This window comes from Bufo gargarizans, chromosome 5 (assembly GCF_014858855.1).
Source record: "Bufo gargarizans isolate SCDJY-AF-19 chromosome 5, ASM1485885v1, whole genome shotgun sequence".
NCBI classification, from domain to species: Eukaryota; Metazoa; Chordata; class Amphibia; order Anura; family Bufonidae; genus Bufo; species Bufo gargarizans.
The window spans coordinates 459653527-459678608 of NC_058084.1; the positions used below are offsets into that span (position 1 = coordinate 459653527).

Genomic DNA, 25082 nt, shown 5'->3' on the forward strand with positions numbered 1-25082 from the left:
TTATACTAGCTATATTCTTTCATATAGGGGGCACTATTATAGTAGTTGTATATATATATTCTTGTATATAGAAGCAGTACTATCGTAGTTATATTCTTGTACATAGGAGGCAGTATTATAGTAGTTATATTCTTGCACATAGGAGCAGTATTGAAGTAGTTATATTCTTGTACATAGGAACGGTATTATAGTAGTTATATTCTTGTACATAGGAGCAGTATTATAGTAGTTATATTCTTGTACATAGGAGCAGTACTATCGTAGTTATATTCTTGTACATAGGAGGCAGTATTATAGTAGTTATATTCTTGCACATAGGAGCAGTATTGAAGTAGTTATATTCTTGTACATAGGAACGGTATTATAGTAGTTATATTCTTGTACATAGGAGCAGTATTATAGTAGTTATATTCTTGTACATAGGAGCAGTATTATAGTAGTTATATTCTTGTATATAGGAGCAGTATTATAGTAGTTATATTCTTGTACATAGGAGCAGTATTATAGTAGTTATATTCCTGTACATAGGAGCAGTATTATAGTAGTTATATTCTTGCACATAGGAGCAGTATTATAGTAGTTATATTCTTGTACATAAGAGCAGTATTATAGTAGTTATATTCTTGTACATAGGAGCAGTATTATAGTAGTTATATTCCTGTACATAGGAGCAGTATTATAGTAGTTATATTCTTGCACATAGGAGCAGTATTATAGTAGTTATATTCTTGTACATAAGAGCAGTATTATAGTAGTTATATTCTTGTACATAGGAGCAGTATTATAGTAGTTATATTCTTGCACATACAGACGTGGACAAAATTGTTGGTACCCTTTGGTCAATGAAAGAAAAAGTCACAATGGTCACAGAAATAACTTTAATCTGACAAAAGTAATAATAAATTAAAATTCTATAAATGTTAACCAATGAAAGTCAGACATTGTTTTTCAACCATGCTTCAACAGAATTATGTAAAAAAATAAACTCATGAAACAGGCATGGACAAAAATGATGGTACCCCTAACTTAATATTTTGTTGCGCAACCTTTTGAGGCAATCACTGCAATCAAACGCTTCCTGTAACTGTCAATGAGACATCTGCACCTCTCAGCAGGTATTTTGGCCCACTCCTCATGAGCAAACTGCTCCAGTTGTGTCCGGTTTGAAGGGTGCCTTTTCCAGACTGCATGTTTCAGCTCCTTCCAAAGATGCTCAATAGGATTGAGGTCAGGGCTCATAGAAGGCCACTTTAGAATAGTCCAATTTTTTCCTCTTAGCCATTCTTGGGTGTTTTTAGCGGTGTGTTTTGGGTCATTGTCCTGTTGCAAGACCCATGACCTGCGACTGAGACCAAGCTTTCTGACACTGGCTAGTACATTTCTCTCTAGAATTCCTTGATAGTCTTGAGATTTCATTGTACCCTGCACAGATTCAAGACACCCTGTGCCAGACGCAGCAAAGCAGCCCCAGAACATAACAGAGCCTCCTCCATGTTTCACAGTAGGGACAGTGTTCTTTTCTTGATATGCTTCATTTTTTCGTCTGCGAACATACAGCTGATGTGCCTTGGCAAAAACTTCGATTTTTGTCTCATCTGTCCACAGGACATTCTCCCAGAAGCTTTGTGGCTTGTCAACATGTAGTTTGGCATATTCCAGTCTTGCTTTTTTATGATTCGTTTTCAACAATGGTGTCCTCCTTGGTCGTCTCCCATGTAGTCCACTTTGGCTCAAACAACGACGGATGGTGCGATCTGACACTGATGTTCCTTGAGCATGAAGTTCACCTTGAATCTCTTTAGAAGTCTTTCTAGGCTCTTTTGTTACCATTCGGATTATCCGTCTCTTAGATTTGTCATCAATTTTCCTCCTGCGGCCACGTCCAGGGAGGTTGGCTACAGTCCCATGGATCTTAAACTTATGAATAATATGTGCAACTGTACTCACAGGAACATCTAGTTGCTTGGAGATGGTCTTATAGCCTTTACCTTTAACATGCTTGTCTATAATTTTCTTTCTGATCTCTTGAGACAGCTCTTTCCTTTGCTTCCTCTGGTCCATGTCGAGTGTGGTACACACCATATCACCAAACAACACAGTGATTACCTGGAGCCATATATATAGGCCCAATGGCTGATTACAAGGTTGTAGACACCTGTGATGCTAATTAGTGGACACACCTTGAATTAACATGTCCCTTTGGTCACATTATGTTCTGTGTTTTCTAGGGGTACCATCATTTTTGTCCATGCCTGTTTCATGAGTTTATTTTTTTACATAATTCTGTTGAAGCATGGTTGAAAAACAATGTCTGACTTTCATTGGTTAACATTTATAGAATTTTAATTTATTATTACTTTTGTCAGATTAAAGTTATTTCTGTGACCATTGTGACTTTTTCTTTCATTGACCAAAGGGTACCAACAATTTTGTCCACGTCTGTAGGAGCAGTATTATAGTAGTTATATTCTTGTACATAAGAGCAGTATTATAGTAGTTATATTCCTGTACATAGGAGCAGTATTATAGTAGTTATATTCTTGCACATAGGAGCAGTATTATAGTAGTTATATTCTTGTACATAAGAGCAGTATTATAGTAGTTATATTCCTGTACATAGGAGCAGTATTATAGTAGTTATATTCTTGCACATAGGAGCAGTATTATAGTAGTTATATTCTTGTACATAGGAGCAGTATTATAGTAGTTATATTCTTAACCAAATTTCTTTTTATTGAAAGAAAAATCAAGGCCATAGCCCACACATGACAGTACAATGATGGCAATAGGATACAAGATAGTCATCCAGCATACATGTCAAGTGCAAACAGTACCAGCTGTCATTGACATTGATCATACAAAGAAATCAAAGAAAAGAGAAAAGGGGAAAAGAGGACGTCAGGAGGGGAGGGAGGGGAGGGAAACCAGGAAGGGATACACATCTGCTCTATCAAGTAAAGTTTCTATAGACTTTCCATGGAGACCACAATTTCAAGAAGCGAGAGCGTGAGTTAGTCTCCCAATGCGCTAGCTCCTCGAAACGGTAGATCTGGTCCACCTTCTCAGACCACATAAGGGCAGTCGGCGGGGAATCGTTCTTCCACAAAAAGGGTATGATCAACCTAGCCGCTGTGAGCAACATCGTTGGAAGGTCATGTTTGGTAGGTGTAAGGGACTTATTTGGGCACCAGAACAGAATAAGCTTGACATCCAGTGATATCTCAGTATTACATATTTGGTTGACTAGAGCCTCAATAGCGCTCCAGAACGGCCGGATCTTAAGACAGAACCACCAAATATGTGATAGAGATCCAGTGTCTGTGCCACATCTCCAACATTTTTCGGAGACCTCTGGGTTCAATTTATGCAAAAACTCAGGTGTTTTGTACCACCTGCAGAGAAGTTTAAATGAGTTCTCCTGGATTCTCACACAACGGCTGAAACCGTGCGAATGAGCCAAAATAAACGCCCTTTCTGGATCCGTGAAGGCTATGGAGAGTTCACGTTCCCATGAAGCCATTAAGCGAAGCTCCGGGGGCAGGGAGGAGAGCAATTCTTTATACATCTGAGATAACGGCCGAATAAGAGGTTTAGTAGTCAAAACCTTCCTTTCAAGCCAGGAGGGGGAGTTACTGCCAGAGAGGGGTCCAACACAAAGTTTTGTATCCCTCTGGAAGTTCGCTAGATGGAAAAAGGGTGCAGCTTTGACCACAGGGAGGTCCATTACTGAATCCCAGTGCAAACTACCGTCCGGGAGAAGGACATCCCGCAGAGCAATGTCAGCGAGCTTAGACCAAATCCCGGAGGGGCGTGACACAGCAGGGTGCAGGTGACATTGAAGTAGTCTAAGCGGCATACAAGCGTTTGGGAAATTAAAGGTACGGGATTGGATCATTTTAGACCACTCCACCAGCATGCCCTTCCAAACCGGGGACGTATAACAATGATTAGCTGAAATAGGCCTTATACCCCACATAGCTAACAGTTCCTGGTCAGTCAAAGGAGCATTTTCTAGACGGGAGCAAAGGGAATTGGACTGGCGAGACATAATATTAGCACATCTACCCAGCTGTACAGCAGTGTAGTAAAGCTTGACATCTGGCATCCCAAAACCCCCCAACTTCTTATCCCTTGTAAGCACAGAGTAGGCAATACGTGGCGATTTGCCATTCCATAGGAAGCGTGTGAATACCCTACGGACTTCAGTAAAGTATGAATTCGGAAGCCAAATAGGGAGGGATTGCAGCAAGTATAAAAATTTGGGGAGAATAAAGGTCTTGATGTAATTTTTACGGCCTACCCAGGAAACAAACGGGAGTTTCAGATTTTGTAAATGTGAACGAACGTTTTGCAGAAGTGGCATAAAGTTAAGGGAGATGAGATCCTGAACATTAGCTGAAATATGCGTCCCCAAATACACAATGTCTCTAGAGGCCCAAGAAAATGGAGTCGCACGCTTAAGAGCAGTGATCACTGTTTGTGGACATGAGATATTGAGAGCCATGGATTTCCCATAATTAATTTTAAAATTAGAAACGAACCCAAAGTCCTCAAATACATTCAGCAACCTGGGCAAGGCCTCCTTAGGATTTGATGTCATGACTAAAAGGTCATCCGCGAATGCTGCAGCAACATGAGTACAGGTACCGATACGTAGGCCCTCAATCTCTGGGTCCAACCTAATTTTACAAAGTAGGGTCTCCATCACCAGAACGAACAACGCAGGAGATAAGGGGCACCCCTGCCTCGTCCCATTAGTGATGCGAAATGGCAGCGATAGTGTACCATTCACTTTGACCATGGCAGAGGGGGCCGAGTATAACGTATAGATAGCTTTAATAAATTGGTCCGGTAGACCGAACCTCGACAGGGCCTCGGACATAAAGTGCCAGCTGACCCTGTCGAAGGCCTTCTCCGCGTCCGTGCTCACCAACACCAAGGGCTTAGCTGATCGTTTGGCCCAGTTTACAAGATGAAGAAGCCTTATAGTGTTCTCAGACCCCTGTCTGCCATGGACAAAACCCACCTGGTCCTCATGGACGATGTCGGGCAACACATCCTGGAGCCTAGTGGCCAAGATCTTCGCCCACCACTTCACATCACAATTAAGCAAAGAGATCGGCCTGTAGTAGCTGCAGCATGTCGGATCCTTATTCTCCTTATGCAGGATCGTAATATGCGCCATCAAGGAGTGCGGAGCCAGAGAGCCCCCAGTGAGGAGGTGGTTGCACAGGTCCCTAAAACGAGGAATTAAAACATCTTTAAAGGACTTAAAGTAAGCAATAGAAAACCCATCCGGACCTGGACTCTTACCCGAGGGGATGGACATGAGAACCTTATGGACCTCTGAATCGGTGACTGGCCTAGTCAGCTGAGATGCCTTGAGAGAGGATATGGAGGGGAGGTCTAAATTCTGCAGGAATTTATTAGTGGCTTCAGAAATATCAGCAGCAGCAGCGCCCTCTGGGGGGGGGGGGGGGGGGGGCAGGTTGTAGAGCGCCTCATAGAAAGTACAGAAGGCCTTAGCTATATCTGGGGTGGATTTATGTACTTTGCCTTTGGGGTCCTTAATAGAGGAAACAAAGGAGTCAGAGAACTGCTTCTTAGCAATCGCCGACATCAGTCTGTTTCCTCTATCCCCATGAGCATAGGCTTTAAATCGGGAGCGTAAGATCAGCTTTGCAGAGGTGACATTTAAAAGATTTTTCAGATGTACTCTAGCCTCAGTGAGTTCCGTCAGAATGGCCTTAGCCTGAGATTCCTTGTGAGAGGACTCAAGGCGAGCAATTTTCGCGAGTAAAGCATCTAAAGCCTGTGTCCTTCGCTTTTTCACATAAGCCCCTAACGCTATTAGTTCCCCCCGTATAACTACCTTATGTGTCTCCCATAGAGTGGAAGGGGAAGGAGGTGACTCTGTTGTGTCATTGAGCACAAAAAACTCGGAAAGCGAGGCCCTGATTTTGCGAGCGTGGGTAGGATCCAAAATCAGGGTGTCGTTCAGACGCCAGATGCGTTCTTTTCTCTTTGATCCGGACAGGGAGAAATTAATGATGACAGGCGCATGGTCGGACAATGTGATACTACCAATCCGGGCCTCAGAGACATTGCGTATATGTGAGTCAGACAGGAACAAATAATCTAACCTATGGAATGACAGCTTAGCATGTGAATAAAAGGTATAATCACGGCCATTAGGGTTCATAGTACGCCAAACATCAAGGACCTTCAATTTCCGTAGGGAAGACTTAAGCCTTCTCAAGAGCCTATAGGACACAGACGGTCTCCCCAACGATGTGTCAACAGCTGGCTCCAGAGCCACATTGAAGTCGCCCCCCAGAACCAACAACCCATCAGTGAATGCTGATAAGGAGGCAAGGGTCTGAACGAGCCATGGTACTTGGCCTCTATTAGGCGCATAGAGATTGGCGAATGTAACCGGCGAGTCACCAATTACACCCTTTACAAAAATGTACCTGCCCTCAGGATCCGCTGAAGTAGCTGCATGCTTAAAGGGGAGGTTTTTGTGTATAGCTACACTAACTCCTCTACTAGCGGAATCATGTGTACTATGAAACCACTGAACAAACCTCTTAGGAGGAAGATGGGGGATTTTATTCGTTCTAAAATGCGTCTCCTGGAGGAAGACCACCGAGACCTTATCCTTCAGCAGAAGGGATATGGTGTGAGACCTTTTGCATGGCTCGTTCAGCCCGTGCGCATTCAGGGAGGCGACTACAATTGATGACATGACAAAATCCGTATTAGGCAGAGAAAGCACAAATCACCCATGAAAATGTCTAACAGAGTATAGCATATATGAGCAGAAAGAGGGAGGGAGGGAAAGGGAAAACATGTAAAATAAAATAAATTAAGTGAAATAACCAACAACATAGTGGACTGGTAAAAAACCAGCTCAGATGCAACATACATCTAAAAGAAAGGTAGGTGTTCACCTATCACCATCCAAGACAGGGTTGGAATGGCGAGGGGGCAAGTGAAGCACCTCTAGGTCTACTACAAAAACGGAGACCAAAAAACATAAAATGCTTCCAGCACCGGAAACGTTCCGGCCATTCCCCTGCAGTTGGGGAGAGAGAAAAAATGCCTACTGAGAGGCAGAGTCCCAAAACATCAGAAAAGAGTCCAGATTAAAGCGTGTCTTGTTGTAAAAAACATTAGGACCAAAAAACGTAATACCTTGTGAAAAGCAAAACGAACCAGAAAGAAGGCCTTAACCTTCTATGTAAACAATAGGCTGTGAAGCCGGGAGACAGTCATCTCTCACATAGGAACAGAAGGCAAGGCACGGTGTCGGCAGCCCCTGCCAACAGGCAAAAATAATCAACGGCACCTTGTTCTGGGCTCAAGTGAGGGCCCTGTCCATCTTGCTGCGACCCATGCGATCCGACTTGCTTGCGGAGGCCGTCTGCCAAGGAGACACCCGCGGCGGGACAGGTAAGGGGCCATCTTGGTCGGCTGGTAGCCACGAGGGAATCTCCACCGGAGGGACATCCAGGGACCTCCAAACTGATTCCAGGTCCGCAGGTGACCGTACTGTAAGCAGCTTTCCATTCCTAGAGACAGCCAGTCCAAACGGATAAAGCCACCGGAACGGAGTCGACGTCTTCCTAAGAACTTCGAGGAGAGGCTTGAATAGGCGCCGCTTAGCCAGGGTGGATGGCGCCAGATCCTGGAACATCTGTATCTGCGCGTTTTCGTACTCCAGCACCTCCATCTCACGTTGCCTTTTTAAGAGTGCAGCGGTATCTATATAGCTCAATAGGCCGCAAATCACGTCACGTGGTGGCTCTTGTGGTTTAGGCCTAGGACGCAGCGCCCTGTGTATGCGTTCCACCACGATCCCTTCCGCTCTGTCTGGCCCCAGCATGGTGGAGAACAACTCACGCGCCACAGTCGGTAAGGCCTCTGCTGCTATCGACTCAGGAAGGCCGCGTATGCGTATGTTGCGCCGGCGACTCCGGTTCTCCTGGTCCTCCAGTTTCAGGAAGGCCTCATTTAGTAGAGCTTTATGGGACGCTAGCACTTCTGACGCTTTACCTTCATAGGTTAAGATGGCGCCCTGCGTACCCTCCAGCGTGACCACTCTCTGGCCTAAGTGCTTCATGTCGTCCTTGATGTCCGCCAAGTCCTGCTTAAGAGGCGTAAGGGCCGATTCAAGGACCCGACGAAGGGTCCGCTCCGACAGAGGCGGATCTCTGGGCCTCCTGTCTGAGGTATCGGAGCCACTGCCCGCATCGGATAGCTCTCCTGCATCAGAGTCCTGTGCAATAGACGCCGCCATGTTGGCGCCTTTTTGTGCGGCAGCTCTCTGCGTTTTTCGGAGAAATTTCTCCATTTCAGGCTGTCTGGAGCGCTGTGGAGTGGACTCTGAGCTTCCTCTTGTCTTTTCTTTGCCAGGTTTCCCCATAATCAGGTAGAATCCAAGCTTTTATAGGGTAAATGAGCCGGAATGCTGGAGGAGCTCAAGCTCGTGCGGCCATTCAGCAGCGTGGCTCGGCTCCGCCCCCCTATAGTAGTTCTATAGTAGTTATATTCTTGTACATAGGAGCAGTATTATAGTAGTTATAGTCTTGTACATAGGAGCAGTATTATAGTAGTTATATTCTTGTACATAGGAGCAGTATTATAGTAGTTATATTCTTGTACATAGGAGTAGTTCTATAGTAGTTATATTCTTGTACATAGGAGCAGTATTATAGTAGTTATAGTCTTGTACATAGGAGCAGTATTATAGTAGTTATATTCTTGTACATAGGAGCAGTATTATAGTAGTTATAGTCTTGTACATAGGAGCAGTATTATAGTAGTTATATTCTTGTACATAGGAGGCAGTATTATAGTAGTTATATTCTTGTACATAGGAGCAGTATTATAGTAGTTATATTCTCGTACATAGAGGCAGTATTATAGTAGTTACAGTTTCAAGAAAAAAGTATGTGAACCCTTTGGAATGATATGGATTTCTGCACAAATTGGTCATAAAGTGTGATCTAATCTTCATCTAAGTCACAACAATAGACAATCACAGTCTGCTTAACCTAATAACACACAAAGAATTAAATGTTACCATGTTTTTATTGAACACACCATGTAAACATTCACAGTGCAGGTGGAACAAGTATGTGAACCCCTAGACTAATGACATCTCCAAGAGCTAATTGGAGTGAGGTGTCAGCCAACTGGAGTCCAATCAATGAGATGAGATTGGAGGTGTTGGTTACAGCTGCCCTGCCCTATAAAAAACACACACCAGTTCTGGGTTTGCTTTTCACAAGAAGCATTGCCTGATGTGAATGATGCCTCGCACAAAAGAGCTCTCAGAAGACCTACGATTAAGAATTGTTGACTTGCATAAAGCTGAAAAAGGTTATAAAGGTATCTCCAAAAACCTTGCTGTTCATCAGTCCACGGTAAGACAAAGTGTCTATAAATGGAGAAAGTTCAGCACTGCTGCTACTCTCCCTAGGAGGGGCCGTCCTGTAAAGATGGCTGCAAGAGCACAGTGCAGACTGCTCAATGAGGTGAAGAAGAATCCTAGAGTGTCAGCTAAAGACTTACAAAAGTCTCTGGCATATGCTAACATCCCTCTTAGCGAATCTACGATACGTAAAACACTAAATAAGAATGGATTTCATGGGAGGATACCACAGAGGAAGCCACTGCTGTCCAAAAAAAACATTGCTGCACGTTTACAGTTTGCACAAGAGCACCTGGATGTTCCACAGCAGTACTGGCAAAATATTCTCTGGACAGATGAAACCAAAGGTGAGTTGTTTGGAAGAAACACACAACACTATGTGTGGAGAAAATGAGGCACAGCACACCAACATCAAAACCGCATCCCAACTGTGAAGTATGGTGGTGGGGGCATCATGGTTTGGGGCTGCTTTGCTGTGTCAGGGCCTGGACGGATTGCTATCATCGAAGGAAAAATGAATTCCCAAGTTTATCAAGACATTTTGCAGGAGAACTTAAGGCCATCTGTCCACCATCTCCACCATCTGAAGCTCAACAGAAGATGGGTGTTGCAACAGGACAACGACCCAAAGCATAGAAGTAAATCAACAACAGAATGGCTTAAACAGAAGAAAATACACCTTCTGGAGTGGACCAGTCAGAGTCCTGACCTCAACCCGATTGAGATGCTGTGACAGGACCTCAAGAAAGCGACTCACACCAGACATCCCAAGAATATTGCTGAACTGAAACCGTTCTGTAAAGAGGATCGGTCAAGAATTACTCCTGACCGTTGTGCACGTCTGATCTGCAACTACAGGAAACGTTTGGTTGAAGTTATTGCTGCCAAAGGAGGTTCAACCAGTTATTAAATCCAAGGGTTCACATACTTTTTCCACCTGCACTGTGAATGGTTACACGGTGTGTTCAATAAAAACACAGTAACATTTAATTATTTGTGTGTTATTAGGTTAAGAAGACTGTGATTGTCTATTGTTGTGACTTAGATGAAGATCAGATCACATTTTATGACCAATTTGTGCAGAAATCCATATCATTCCAAAGGGTTCACATACTTTATTTTGCAACTGTATATTCTCGTACATAGAGGCAGTATTATAGTATGTGGCTAGAAGCTGCAATGCTTACATTTTTTTATGGATCACAGTAGGTGAATAGGCTCAATTTTAAATACAATTTTTTTTAAAGTACATTTTTGCTAAAAAATAAAATAAAAATGTGGCCCCAGACAACCCCTGTATGACACAGTTAATTAGAAGATACACAATAATGGACTCTTACCCAGCATGCTCCCGGCTATGAGAATGTCAAACAGTGTATCAGCATAGCGGCGATAATCCAATCGTGATCCTGTTGTGTCAAGAAATTTGGCTACTGCTTCCAAATCGCTCCCTGCTTCATTAAGTCCCTGGATGATGGTGTCCCGGAAAACTGTAGGTTCAAATTTCTCTTTTTCATCTGTGGGGTAAACATGGAAAGATAAGGTTTGTGGATAAATTACCAGACAGATATCTGACTTTTCTTCTACGTCCCGTAGGTTATAACTAAGAAGAGGCAGAGGAAAACAAGAAACACAAGAGACTACAAAGACTGTTCGTGAAGACCCATAGGTCCGGGCCAGTGGAGTTTCTAGGTAAAATTTCTCTCAGGGCGAGTGTCAAAAAAACTCCCCCCCTCCCCTCCCCATCAAAACTGCTCGATGAAATCATATCAGAAGAGTACTTGCAACCGTCTCACCATATATATATATATATATATATATTTTTTTTTATGCTTAACACAAGATTTATTGAGAGCAAAAGAAAATCATAAATTACTGCTAAAAGTGTCAGGCAGAGCGGTGCAGGAGAACTACAGTATAAAGGAAGGCAATACCCTTAGAAGAGTAGTCATGAAATACAATCATCAATAATGTGCAAAACCAAAAAACTGTCATGTTAGCATTTAATAACTAACTAAAACCCAATCACAGCAGGTCTCACCTAGCACACGCAAGTAAATGTACAAAAACCAAGTAACATATAAAACCAGATTCAAAGCATAGATGGCGGATTACTGTATACTGTACATAAAATGTATGGAGATTACACCATGCCGGACAATATAACCTCTGTGCAAGCTGTACAATAAACAGTATAACCCCTACACAGTGTACAGGTATACTGTATATTGTGGGGCACAGTGTAGAGGTATACTGTATATTGTGTGGCACAGTGTAGCGGTATACTGTATGTTGTGTGGCACAGTGTAGAGGTATACTGTATATTGTGGGCACAGTGTAGAGGTATACTGTATATTGTGGGGCACAGTGTAGCGGTATACTGTATATTGTGGGGCACAGTGTAGAGGTATACTGTATATTGTGGGGCACGTGTAGAGGTATACTGTATATTGTGGGGCACAGTGTAGAGGTATACTGTATATTGTGGGGCACAGTGTAGAGGTATACTGTATATTGTGTGGCACAGTGTAGCGGTATACTGTATATTGTGTGGCACAGTGTAGAGGTATACTGTATATTGTGGGGCACAGTGTAGAGGTATACAGTATATTGTGGGGCACAGTGTAGAGGTATACTGTATATTGTGAGGCACAGTGTAGAGGTATACTGTATATTGTGGGCACAGTGTAGCGGTATACTGTATATTGTGTGGCACAGTGTAGCGGTATACTGTATATTGTGTGGCACAGTGTAGAGGTATACTGTATATTGTGAGGCACAGTGTAGAGGTATACTGTATATTGTGGGGCACAGTGTAGAGGTATACTGTATATTGTGGGGCACAGTGTAGCGGTATACTGTATATTGTGTGGCACAGTGTAGAGGTATACTGTATATTGTGTGGCACAGTGTAGAGGTATACTGTATATTGTGTGGCACAGTGTAGCGTATACTGTATATTGTGGGGCACAGTGTAGAGGTATACTGTATATTGTGGGGCACAGTGTAGAGGTATACTGTATATTGTGTGGCACAGTGTAGAGGTATACTGTATATTGTGTGGCACAGTGTAGAGGTATACTGTATATTGTGGGGCACAGTGTAGAGGTATACTGTATATTGTGGGGCACAGTGTAGAGGTATACTGTATATTGTGGGCACAGTGTAGAGGTATACTGTATATTGTGGGGCACAGTGTAGCAGTATACTGTATATTGTGGTGGCACAGTGTAGAGGTATACTGTATATTGTTGGGCACAGTGTAGAGGTATACTGTATATTGTGTGGCACAGTGTAGAGGTATACTGTATATTGTGGGGCACAGTGTAGAGGTATACTGTATATTGTGAGGCACAGTGTAGAGGTATACTGTATATTGTGGGGCACAGTGTAGAGGTATACTGTATATTGTGAGGCACAGTGTAGAGGTATACTGTATATTGTGGGGCACAGTGTAGCGGTATACTGTATATTGTGGGGCACAGTGTAGAGGTATACTGTATATTGTGTGGCACAGTGTAGCGGTATACTGTATATTGTGGGGCACAGTGTAGAGGTATACTGTATATTGTGTGGCACAGTGTAGAGGTATACTGTATATTGTGTGGCACAGTGTAGAGGTATACTGTATATTGTGGGGCACAGTGTAGAGGTATACAGTATATTGTGGGGCACAGTGTAGAGGTACACTGTATATTGTGGGGCACAGTGTAGAGGTATACTGTATATTTTGGGGCACAGTGTAGAGGTATACTGTATATTGTGTGGCAAGTGTAGCAGTATACTGTATATTGTGGGGCACAGTGTAGAGGTATACTGTATATTGTGGGGCACAGTGTAGAGGTATACTGTATATTGTGGGGCACAGTGTAGAGGTATACTGTATATTGTGGGGCACAGTGTAGAGGTTACTGTATATTGTGGGGCACAGTGTAGAGGTACACTGTATATTGTGGGGCACAGTGTAGAGGTATACTGTATATTGTGGGGCACAGTGTAGAGGTATACTGTATATTGTGGGGCACAGTGTAGAGGTATACTGTATATTGTGGGGCACAGTGTAGAGGTATACGTATATTGTGGGGCACAGTGTAGAGGTATACGTATATTGTGGGGCCAGTGTAGAGGTATACTGTATATTGTGGGGCAGTGTAGATGTATACTGTATATGTGTGGCACAGTGTAGAGGTATACTGTATATTGTGGGGCACAGTGTAGAGGTTATTACTTGTATATTGTGGGCACAGTGTAGAGGTATACTGTATATTGTGGGGCACAGTGTAGAGGTATACTGTATATTGTTGTGGCACAGTGTAGAGGTATACTGTATATTGTGGGGCACAGTGTAGCGGTATACTGATATTGTGGGGCACAGTGTAGAGGTATACTGTATATTGTGGGGGCACAGTGTAGAGGTATACTGTATATTGTATGGCACAATGTAGAGGTATACTGTATATTGTGGGGCACAGTGTAGCGGTATACTGTATATTGTGTGGCACAGTGTAGCGGTATACTGTATATTGTGTGGCACAGTGTAGAGGTATACTGTATATTGTGTGGCACAATGTAGAGGTATACTGTATATTGTGTGGCACAGTGTAGAGGTATACTGTATATTGTGTGGCACAATGTAGAGGTATACTGTATATTGTGTGGCACAGTGTAGAGGTATACTGTATATTGTGTGGCACAGTGTAGAGGTATACTGTATATTGTGGGGCACAGTGTAAAGGTATACTGTATATTGTGTGGCACAGTGTAGAGGTATACTGTATATTGTGTGGCACAGTGTAGAGGTATACTGTATATTGTGTGGCACAGTGTAGCGGTATACTGTACATTGTTTGGCACAGTGTAGAGGTATACTGTATATTGTGGGGCACAGTGTAGAGGTATACTGTATATTGTGGGGCACAGTGTAGAGGTATACTGTATATTGTGGGGCACAGTGTAGAGGTATACTGTATATTGTGGGGCACAGTGTAGAGGTATACTGTATATTACACAATAATGTGCCAGTAATAAGTCCCCAAATAGATGCCCCCTAATCATGTGCCAGTAAGATGTGCCCCAATCATGTGCCAGTAATAAGATCCCCCCCACCATCATGTGCCAGTAGCCAGAGTGCCCCCCCATCATGTGCCAGTAGCCCCCTTATCAAGTGCCAGTAGCCTCCCTTATGTGCCAGTAGCCCCCCTTATTGCCAGTAGCCCCCCTTATGTGCCAGTAGCCTCCTATCATGTGCCAGTAGCCCCCTTATGCCAGTAGCCCCCTTATGTGCCAGTAGCCCCCCCTTATGTGCCAGTAGCTCCCCTTATGTGCCAGTAGCCCCTCTTATGTGCCAGTAGTCCCCCCTATCATGTGCCAGTAGCCCCCTTATGTGCCAGCAGTCCCCCCTTATGTGCCAGTAGCCCCCCCCCTTATGTGCCAGTAGCTCCCCTTATGTGCCAGTAGCCCCCCTTATGTGCCAGTAGCCCCCCTTATGTGCCAGTAGCCCCTTATGTGCCAGTAGTCCCCCTTATGTGCCAGTAGTCCCCCTTATGTGCAAGTAGCTTCCCATTATGTGCCAGTAGCCCCCCTTATGTGCCAGTAGCCCCCCTTATGTGCCAGAAGCTCCCCTTTTGTGCCTGTAGCCCCCCTTATATGCCAGTAGTCCCCCCCTATCATGTGCCAGTAGCCCCCCTGATGCCCTTATGTGCCAGTAGCCCCCCTTATGTGCCAGCAGCCCCCTTATGTTCCAGCAGCCCCCCTTATGTGCCAGTAGCCCCCCTTATGTGCCAGTAGCCCCCCTTATGTACCAATAGTTCCCCTATGTGCCAGTAGCCCCCCTTATGTGCCAGCAGCCCCCCTATAATGTGCCAGTAGCCCCTTATGTGCCAGTAGTCCCCCTTATGTCTGTGCCAGTAGCCCCACTTATGTGCCAGTATTGTAATTTGTACATATATATAAAAATAAAAAAAACTTATACTTACCCCCTCCAGGATGCGATGCAGGCCTCTTCCGGCCTGTGTCCCTCTCTGGCTCAGGTGGCGCGATGAGGAACAGGAAGGGGACACACCTCTCCCTCCCCTGCCGTCTGCCGCAGCACAGACATTTGTATCGCTGTCCTGAGGACTATAGAGATGAGTGAGCGCTTTCACAATGGACATGCATGCACAAAATGGCTTACAAAATAGATGAATCGATCTAATAAAAAAAAAAACTACATTTTGACTCCCATAGCTTTTTTTTTTATAGTTACGGCTATGGAGCTGTGTGAATGCTCATTTTTTGTGGGGTGATCTGTAGTGTTTTTTTAAACTATTTTGGGGTGTGTATTACTTTTTGATCACTTTTTATTCAATATTTTTTGGTAGGTGAGCAGAAAAAAAAAAGTGGAGTCGGCCATTTTGATATTGTTTTCCATTATGCCATTCACGGTACAGGATAAATATATTTATATTTTAATAGTACAGGTGTTTTGGGACATGTTGATACCTATGATGATTTTGTTTATTTATATTTATTTTTAATATGTGGAAAAGGGGGTGATTTGAATTTTATATTTTGAAAAATTATTTTTACTTTATTTTACAATTTTTTAAGTCCCCCTAGGAACTTGAACATGCGATCAAATGATTGCTTCTCCCATAGACTGCAAAGAATCAGCATTGCAGTCTATGTTTCTTAAAGGGCATCTGTCAGCAGTTTTGTCCCCATCACACTGGCTGACCTGTTAACATGTGCACTTGGCAGCTGAAGGCATCTGTGTTGGTCCCATGTTCATATGTGCCCGCATTGATGAGAAAATTGATGTTTTAATATATGCAAATGAGTCTCTAGGAGCAACGGGGGCGTTACCATTACACCTAGAGAGACTGCTCTCTATACAATTGCCGCACCCTATCTACTGTGATTGACAGGGCCAGGTGTGATCACATTTTCACTGCCTGGTCCTGTCAAAGTGCAGAGGGTGCGGTAGTTGCAGAGAGAGCAGAGCCTCTAGGTGTAACAGCAACGCCCCCATTGCTCCTCTACTCTCTGTTACATATAATAAAACAGCATTTTTGTGAGCAATGTGGGCACATATGGACATCGGACCAACACAGATACCTTCAGCTGCCAAGCGCTCATATAATAGGTCAGCCAGTGTCATAGGCACAAATCTGCTGACAGATGGCTTCTAGACCGAGGCTGCCAAAGCACCTGAACAGCTCCCTCAATCTTGGCCCTGGGGAGCCCTTTGGGCCTCAGGATCACTGTGCTTCCAGAGAAACCCCTCTCATATACCATTGTCACAATTGACCACTGAATGTGAAGAGTTTAAGTCCATGTTTAGCGTTATTGCCGAACACAGACTTTACCTTCAGGTTTCTACTGGAGAGAACAGCAGGTACCCGGGGTCTACAGCACCTGCTTAACATCTTTAGGGGCCCCACATGTGACGTTCATTCACAGCACATGTCGGAAGGTGCTTAGATAGCTAGTCACCAGTAGAAGTACCAACATTGCATCTAGGGCAAAGGCCAGCCACCTCTGCCACTCCAGCTGTTGAGAAACTATAACTCCCAGCATGCACACTTTCTCAGTTGTTTTTGGAACTCCCACCAAAGTGAATGGAGCATGCATACAAGATCCAAGAAGAGGATTAAAAGATAATTTTTCATGTTATTAGACTTCACTGTGCTCATTACAACTGGATAAGTCTACAGACAGGATGCCCCGGAGAGAGGCGGCAATTTTTTACTTTTTTAATTAAATTTTAAGCATATCAAATAACATACACCAAAAAACATAGGAAACCCCCCCCCCCCCCCAAACTTTCCTTCTTTAGAGCACAGCAGGAGCTGGATGGTTTGGGGGTTTGTTGGGAAGATGAAAGCAATAAATAAATCTATATAAAAATGTAACTAAATGTAACAGCCAGATCTGAAAACACTTCAGACTATGGCAACTTTGTAGTCTGTCGGGAAAAGGCTACATGAGGGCGCAATCTTCAAAGAGCTTGTCTCATGAAGACAAGACCACTATTCTAAAACGTAACCTTTAATTATTCAAAAATAAAAGCCAATACACCCATAATACAATGAAAAAAACATAAATCAAAAAGAAATTCAAAAAATAATGCAACATGACTATTCCGGTGGCTTATGATTGTAGGAGGGTAGGCAGACGTCTCATAAGCATTGGAATGGGGTGATGTCCCTGATACTGACCCTATCTCTGCCGCCCTGCCTACAAACGGAATAGCTGCCCCGATAGGGGCGATCCTGTGTCTCGTGCCTCCTAATGGCCCTAAGGTAACCCTGACACGGGGAAGTATTCCAACTATGTGGAATAGTGGCCCTAAATATGGACCTGGACTAATGTAAGTGCCGAAAAATAACAACCAGATATAATGCCCCAGATGGGGTGACAAGAACCACCAAATGCTGTATAATAAAGAAGAAAAAAGAAAATGTGATGTGAAAAGAGATACAACACAAATTAGAAAAAATGTCCTAAAGGATGTCCGTCTGACGTCATCGGCACCACATGACTCCGCTGCCGATCATGTGACCGTGCCGGCCGGCTGAGCGAGCCGTACTGTACAAGTGGGGCTGTACTGTGCGCCGACAGTGGTATGGGGACTTAACAATAGGTATCGCGATCTGTAACGAACCCCGTTAGTAGTAGCGTCTGGTTCGTCTGGTTTACCTGAACGGAGAAGCACGCAGTGAGTATAGCCCTCCGTTTGGTGCTGGTTCGGTAGATTCCCAAAGTGTAACCGCCAGCAATCTCAGCGGTATCACTCCCACACACATCACAGGTACCCAAACAACAGCTGAAACGTGATGAAGGGTGTAAGAAGACTCTCATTTTATTGACCCAAACTTGTATTTATACTGTACCCCCTGAAAAGGGGGGGCCTTCCCCGGGGGAGGCAAGAAACAACCAATAGTACATGCGTTACAGTTTGGTTTCTCCCTTTGTTTGCCTGGAGACAATTAGTCCAGTCACTGTATAAATTACCTATCTCCAGACAATAAACCCACGAAAATTACCCAATAGACAAATTACATGGTACAATTACAGGCCACACAATACGCATATCTTCACACGATCCATATATAATAGTTTCGTGGGAAAGATATCCGCAAGTTTTATTACGGGTTAAGTGTGGTCTCTTATGCTGATCACCTGACTTGGCAAACGATCACGTGATCCAGCCAACTTGCAAACATAGCCGTATTTAAACGTGGCACTATTGAAGGCAACAGAAAATTGCATTAGGCTTGTCAGTAAAAGCAAAAAAAGGAAGAGACCACTGTGGTACTCAGCAGAAGTGGCCAAAATCATTAAAAACAAAAAGATAGCATTTAGGAATTATAAAAAAAAAAAAACTGAGGATGACAGACAAATTTATAAGATTAGGCAGAGAGAGGCCAAACAAGTTATAAGAGCTTCTAAAGCACAGGCAGAAGAGAAATTAGCTCAGTCAGGGGAAAAAGGCGATAAGACATTCTTCAGATACATAAATGAAAAAAGGAAACTAAAACAAGGAATTACCAAGTTAAAAACAAAAGAAGGAAGGTATATGGAAGAAGATAAAGAACTAGCTGACTGCCTCAATGAAGACTTCTATTCAGTTTTTACAAAGGAAAATAAGGGAGAAGGACCTCAGTTAGGAAAGAAGACTAATGAATCTTTTGATGCATGTGTCTTTACAGAGGAAGAGGTTCTAAGTCAGCTGTCTAAAATTACTACAAATAAGTCACAGGGGCCTGATGGGATACACCCAAAGCTATTAAAAGAGCTCAGCGGTGAACTAGCAAAACCATTAACAGATTTATTTAACCAATCACTGGCAACAGGAGTTGTCCCAGAAGATTGGAAATTAGCAAATGTTGTGCCCATTCACAAGAAAGGTAGTAGGGAGGAATCGGGCAACTATAGGCCAGTAAGCCTGACATCAATAGTGGGGAAATTAATGGAAACCATACTTAAGGAGAGGATTGTGGAACATCTAAAATCCCATGGATTGAAAGATGAAAAACAGCATGGGTTTACTTCAGGGAGATCATGTCAAACTAATCTTATTGATTTTTTTGATTGGGTGACTAAAATAATAGATGGCGGAGGTGCAGTAGACATCGCTTATTTAGACTTTAGTAAGGCTTTTGATACTGTCCCACATAGAAGGCTTATCAATAAAGTGCAGTCTTTGAGCTTGGACTCCCATATTGTTGAATGGATTAGGCAGTGGCTGAGGGACAGGCAACAGAGGGTTGTAGTCAATGGAGTATATTCAGACCAAGATCTTGTTACCAGTGGGGTACCTCAGGGATCTGTTCTGGGACCCATATTGTTTAATATCTTTATCAGCGAAATTGCAGAAGGCCTCGATGGTAAGGTGTGTCTTTTTGCTGATGACACAAAGATTTGTAACAGGGTTGATGTTCCTGGAGGAATACACCAAATGGAAAAGGACTTAGGAAAACTAGAGGAATGGTAAAAAATCTGGCAACTAAAATTCAATGTTGATAAGTGCAAGATAATGCACCTGGTGTAAAAACCCAAGAGCAGAATATAAAATTTCAGAAGACTTAAAGGTAGGCAGACAATGTCATAGAGCAGCAGGAAATGCTAGCAGAATGCTTGGGTGTATAGGGAGAGGCATTACCAGTAGACAGAGGGAGGCGCTCATGCTGCTCTACAGAGCACTAGTGAGACCTCATCTGGAGTATTGTGCGCAGTACTGGAGGCCATATCTCCAGAAGGATATTGATACTTTGGAGAGAGTTTAGAGAAGAGCTACTAAACTGGTGCATGGATTGCAGGATAAAACTTACCAGGAAAGATTAAAGGAACTTAACATGTATAGCTTGGAAGAAAGACGAGACAGAGGGGATATGATAGAAACTTTTAAATACATAAATGGAATCAACAAGGTAAAAGAGGAGAGAATATTTAAAAGAAGAAAAACTGCTACGAGAGGACATAGTTTTAAATTAGAGGGGCAAAGGTTTAAAAGTAATATCAGGAAGTATTACTTTACTGAGAGAGTAGTGGATGCATGGAATAGCCTTCCTGCAGAAGTGGTAGCTGTAAATACAGTGGAGGAGTTTAAGCATGCATGGGATAGGCATAAGGCCATCCTTCATATAAGATGGGGCCAGGGGCTATTCATAGTATTTAGTATATTGGGCAGACTAGATGGGCCAAATGGTTCTTATCTGCCGACACATTTTATGAACCGGAGCTATGCGGTGGATAATTACAGAACGGGGAGGGAGGGAAATATTCCCTATATTTCACAGGTACCGGAGGTGATAAGAGGCCGCACATCAATACTGATAAATGTGTCAATAAGGTAGCCACAAACTGATCAACTCCACATAACCTATATAGGGGGGATTAGCTACATTACATTGGGGACCTATAGGAAAGGTTAGACTCCTAACAACAATACATTAAGGCCTCTTTCACACTTGCATTGTGCGGATCCGGCGTGTACTCCACTTGCCGGAATTACACGCCGGATCCGGAAAAACGCAAGTGTACTGAAAGCATTTGAAGACGGATCCGTCTTCAAAATGCTTTCAGTGTTACTATGGCACCCAGGACACTATTAAAGACATAGTAGGAGCGGGGGAGCGGTATACTTACCATCCTTGCGGCTCCCGGGGCGCTCCAGAGTGACGTCAGAGCGCCCCATGCGCATGGATGACGTGCCATGCGATCACGTCATCTATGCGCCTGGGGCGCCCTGACGTCACTCTGGAGCGCCCCGGGAGCCGCACGGATGGTAAGTATGCTGCTCCCCCGCTCCCCGCTACACTTTACCATGGCTGCCAGGACTTTAGCGTCCCGGCAGCCATGGTAACCACTCTAAAAAAGCTAAACGTCGTATCCGGCAATGCTCCGAAACGACGTTTAGCTTAAGGCCGGATCCGGATCAATGCCTTTCAATGGGCATTCATTCCGGATCCGGCCTTGAAGTCTTCAGTTTTTTTGGCCGGAGCAAAAAGCGCAGCATGCTGCGGTATTTTCTCCGGCCAAAAAACGTTCCGTTCCGGAACTGAAGACATCCTGATGCATCCTGAACGGATTTCAGTCCATTCAGAATGCATTAGGATAATCCTGATCAGGATTCTTCCGGCATAGAGCCCCGACGACTGAACTCTATGCCGGAAGACAATAACGCAGGTGTGAAAGAGCCCTAAGGTATATATGATGAAAAGATAAATTAATCCCCAATTACTAAAATAAGGGAGGCCATTTATAGGAAACACGCAAATTCAATACATTCATTTAGTCCAGAGGGTGCAACGGTGTTGAGCGTAAAAATCCACCCGGACTCTTTTTGTTTTAGAAGTTTGTCCATATCACCACCCCTATTGGATGGTCTAAGTACTTCTATCGTAGAAAAGTGAGCAACCTTAAAATTCCCAGCATGACTCGCCCATACATGTCTAGAGATGGGTTTGTCTCGTCTATTCCGGATGTCGCCAATGTGTTCAAGGATTCTTTTCTTGAAAATACTTTTCGTTTTGCCTACGTATTTTAGCCCGCAGTCGGATTGAGCCAAATATACTACTCCCGGAGTGTTGCAATTTGCGGGTGTAGAACTCTTTATCTTCGGAACTGTTTTTAAACGTCTTCCCTAAGGATATAAACATGCACACCTTGCATTTACCGCACCTGAAAGTACCCACTTTCCTATTTGATAGCCACGTATTGATTTCTGGAGGGTCCAGATGACTATGGACTAAAGTGTCTCCTATACTTCGCCCACGTCTATAAGTAATAGCTGGGCTATCAGGTAATACTTCGGTTAAATCAGGGTCTGTCTTGATTAACTAACGACCAATATCGATTCAGAATTTCTCAAACCTGCTGGGCCTCTGTATCAAAGGTGCCAATGACCCTAATTGGTTCCTGCGGACTCGTCCTCATCACTCGTGGCTATAGTAAAGAGGAACGGTCTCTGGAATTGGCCCAATTCCACGCTTCATGTAAGCATGGACTCGGGTATCCTCTTTGTTTAAAGCGATGAAATAGCTTGGATGCCTCTTGTGTGAAGTTATCTGATTCTGAGCAGTATCTCCGGACTCTCAAAAATTGTCCTTTAGGGATACCCCTTTTTAGGGGCTTAGGGTGGAAACTATCCCATCGTAAGAGACTATTAGGTCGAGGTATTTTTCTGAAAAAGGGTGTTTTTTATGTAATTATTTTCGTCTCTTTCTAGGCGTACCTCCAGGAAGGTAATGGAGTTGTGATAGATTTCAGAGGTAAAGAACAAACCTATATGGTTGGAATTTAAAATGTCCATGAATTGTTGAAAATCTCTTTCCACAGAAGCAACACACCATCTATGAATCTGGACCAAAGAGATATATATTTGGTCCAGTGTGTCATAGATTCGGAGAAGACCACAGTGTCCTCCCACCAGCCCAGGAGCAAATTTGCATAAGTTGGTACACAAGGGCTACCCATAGCGAGGCCCCTGAGCTGGTGGTAGAAGTGGTCCTTAAAGATGAAGTAGTTGTGTGTTAGAACAAAATTGAGTAGTTGCAGAACAAATAAGTTATGTTGATGCATATCCTTAGACCTAGAGTCTAGAAAATATTTGACTGCTGCTAGACCCTTATTGTGAGGAATTAAAGTGTAGTGCGCCTCTACATCGATGAAGGCAAACCAACTATCTGGTTCTATGGTGATCCCTTCAATTCGTTTTAGTAAATCCATCGTGTCACATTCTACTATAATTCCCCTTGGACAGGGTTATGTCCCTTCTGTGAATTTCTAATCTCTCAAGCTAAGATTACCGTATACAGTATCAGTAAGTGTTTTATCTTGGGATGGCCGGCTTTTTGAGCACGCAAACAAATGAAGATAGATGGCTATTGGAAGCTAGTGAGATCTTTTCAGATAAGGAGCTTACTTTATCCAACATAATTAGCCCCTCTATCAAAACCACCTTTAGGGATTTATACGATATACATAAAGAATATATTAAAATATTGGTGGGAGATTCAATCCTTAGATGGTCTACGGATTTATATACGTCCAGCAGCACGTATCAGTACTACTGAATTATTATCGAAATGGGAGACTGAGGCTACAGCTAGCTCCTTAAGATTTCTGCTATTAGACCAGGAGAAAATTAATATTGAACAGCTAAAGAAACGTAAGGCAGCCCTGACAGAGACAGCATTAATATGTAAAGACCACACAGAGTTTCCCAAAAAGGAACTCGAGTTGCAAAACAACATTGAAAAATTTAGAACAACATTAGTTGAAAGGAAACACAGACAATTTACTAAAGACCTAACGGAGTTTAGGAATAATACTGCATATACAAATATAGGTGTGGGTCAAAGGGGTTCAATCACGGAAACGTCGGCTTCAGAGGCGGAAAGTTCAGACCCAGAATCGATCCCATACCGACCACAATATCTAAATCCAAGAACCAACTGGAGGAAGAGGGGGTCGAACCAGGGGACGTTATAGGTACCCGGGCTCTAGATCTAACTGGAGGGATGATCATTACACAGGATCATATCCATCTAAACGATGGGGCCCACAAAATACGGGTGGGATGGGAGACAGAATGAGGACCGAAAAAACTCAGGAACAATCGGACCAGGATGGTTGTTCATCTGGACCCTCTGGCTTGTCTGCATTACCCATACCAAACCCCCCAACTTTTTTAGGCCAAACTCCACCAAACACCTATGCGTTGAGGGACCGACAACAACCCCAACAACAAAAAATGACCACACTACCTCTTGATAATACCCTTATAATAAATCTGTCAGGGATGGTTTTGTCAAACAACGAACTGTCTTTATTGAGAAGGGGGCTCACCTTTGTGCCAACCACACGATTCAACTGCTTTGAATGTATCAAAGATCTACATCTCTTCACGAGGAAACTCCGATGACATAAGATTTTTGCTACATCGGACAAAAAGAGATGCTCTGAAATGGACTCTAGGTCTAAGGATATGCATCAACATAACTTATTTGTTCTGCAACTACTCAATTTTGTTCTAACACACAACTACTTCATCTTTGAGAACCACTTCTACCACTAGCTCAGGGGCACCACTATGGGTAGTCCTTGTGCACCAACTTATGCAAATTTGCTCCTGGGCTGGTGGGAGGACACTGTGGTCTTCTCCGAATCTATGACACACTGGACCAAATCTATATCTCTTTGGTCCAGATTCATAGATGATGTGTTGCTTCTGTGGTCAGGGACTGAAAGAGATTTTCAACAATTTATGGACATATTAACCCCTTTAGGATACAGCCATATTTCACCTTAAGGACCCGGCCATTTTTTGCAAATCTGACCAGTGTCACTTTATGTGGTTGATAACTTTAAAATGCTTTGACTTATCCAGGCCGTTCTGAGATTGTTTTTTCGTCACATATTGTACTTCATGACACTGGTAAAATGGTGTAAAAAATAAATTCATTTTTATTTATAAAAAAATACCAAATTTGCCAGAAATTTGGAAAAATTAGCAAATTTCCAAGTTTTCATTTCTCTACTTCTATAATACATAGTAATAACTACACAAATAGTTATTACTTTGCATTCCCTATATGTCGACTTAATGTTTGGATCATCTTGGGAATGTTACAAGGCTTAGAAGTTTAGAAGCAAA

General features: G+C 43.2%; 1 protein-coding gene across 1 annotated transcript in view; it reads right to left on the reverse strand.

The window, feature by feature from the left end:
• Positions 1 to 25082, reverse strand: part of BZW2 (basic leucine zipper and W2 domains 2) — an 84316-nt gene that overhangs the window by 24651 nt on the left and 34583 nt on the right. Inside the window, exon 3 of the mRNA XM_044294445.1 lies at positions 10780 to 10956. Coding sequence (XP_044150380.1) covers positions 10780 to 10956 — 177 coding nt within the window. The remainder of the gene's footprint in view (positions 1 to 10779; positions 10957 to 25082) is intronic.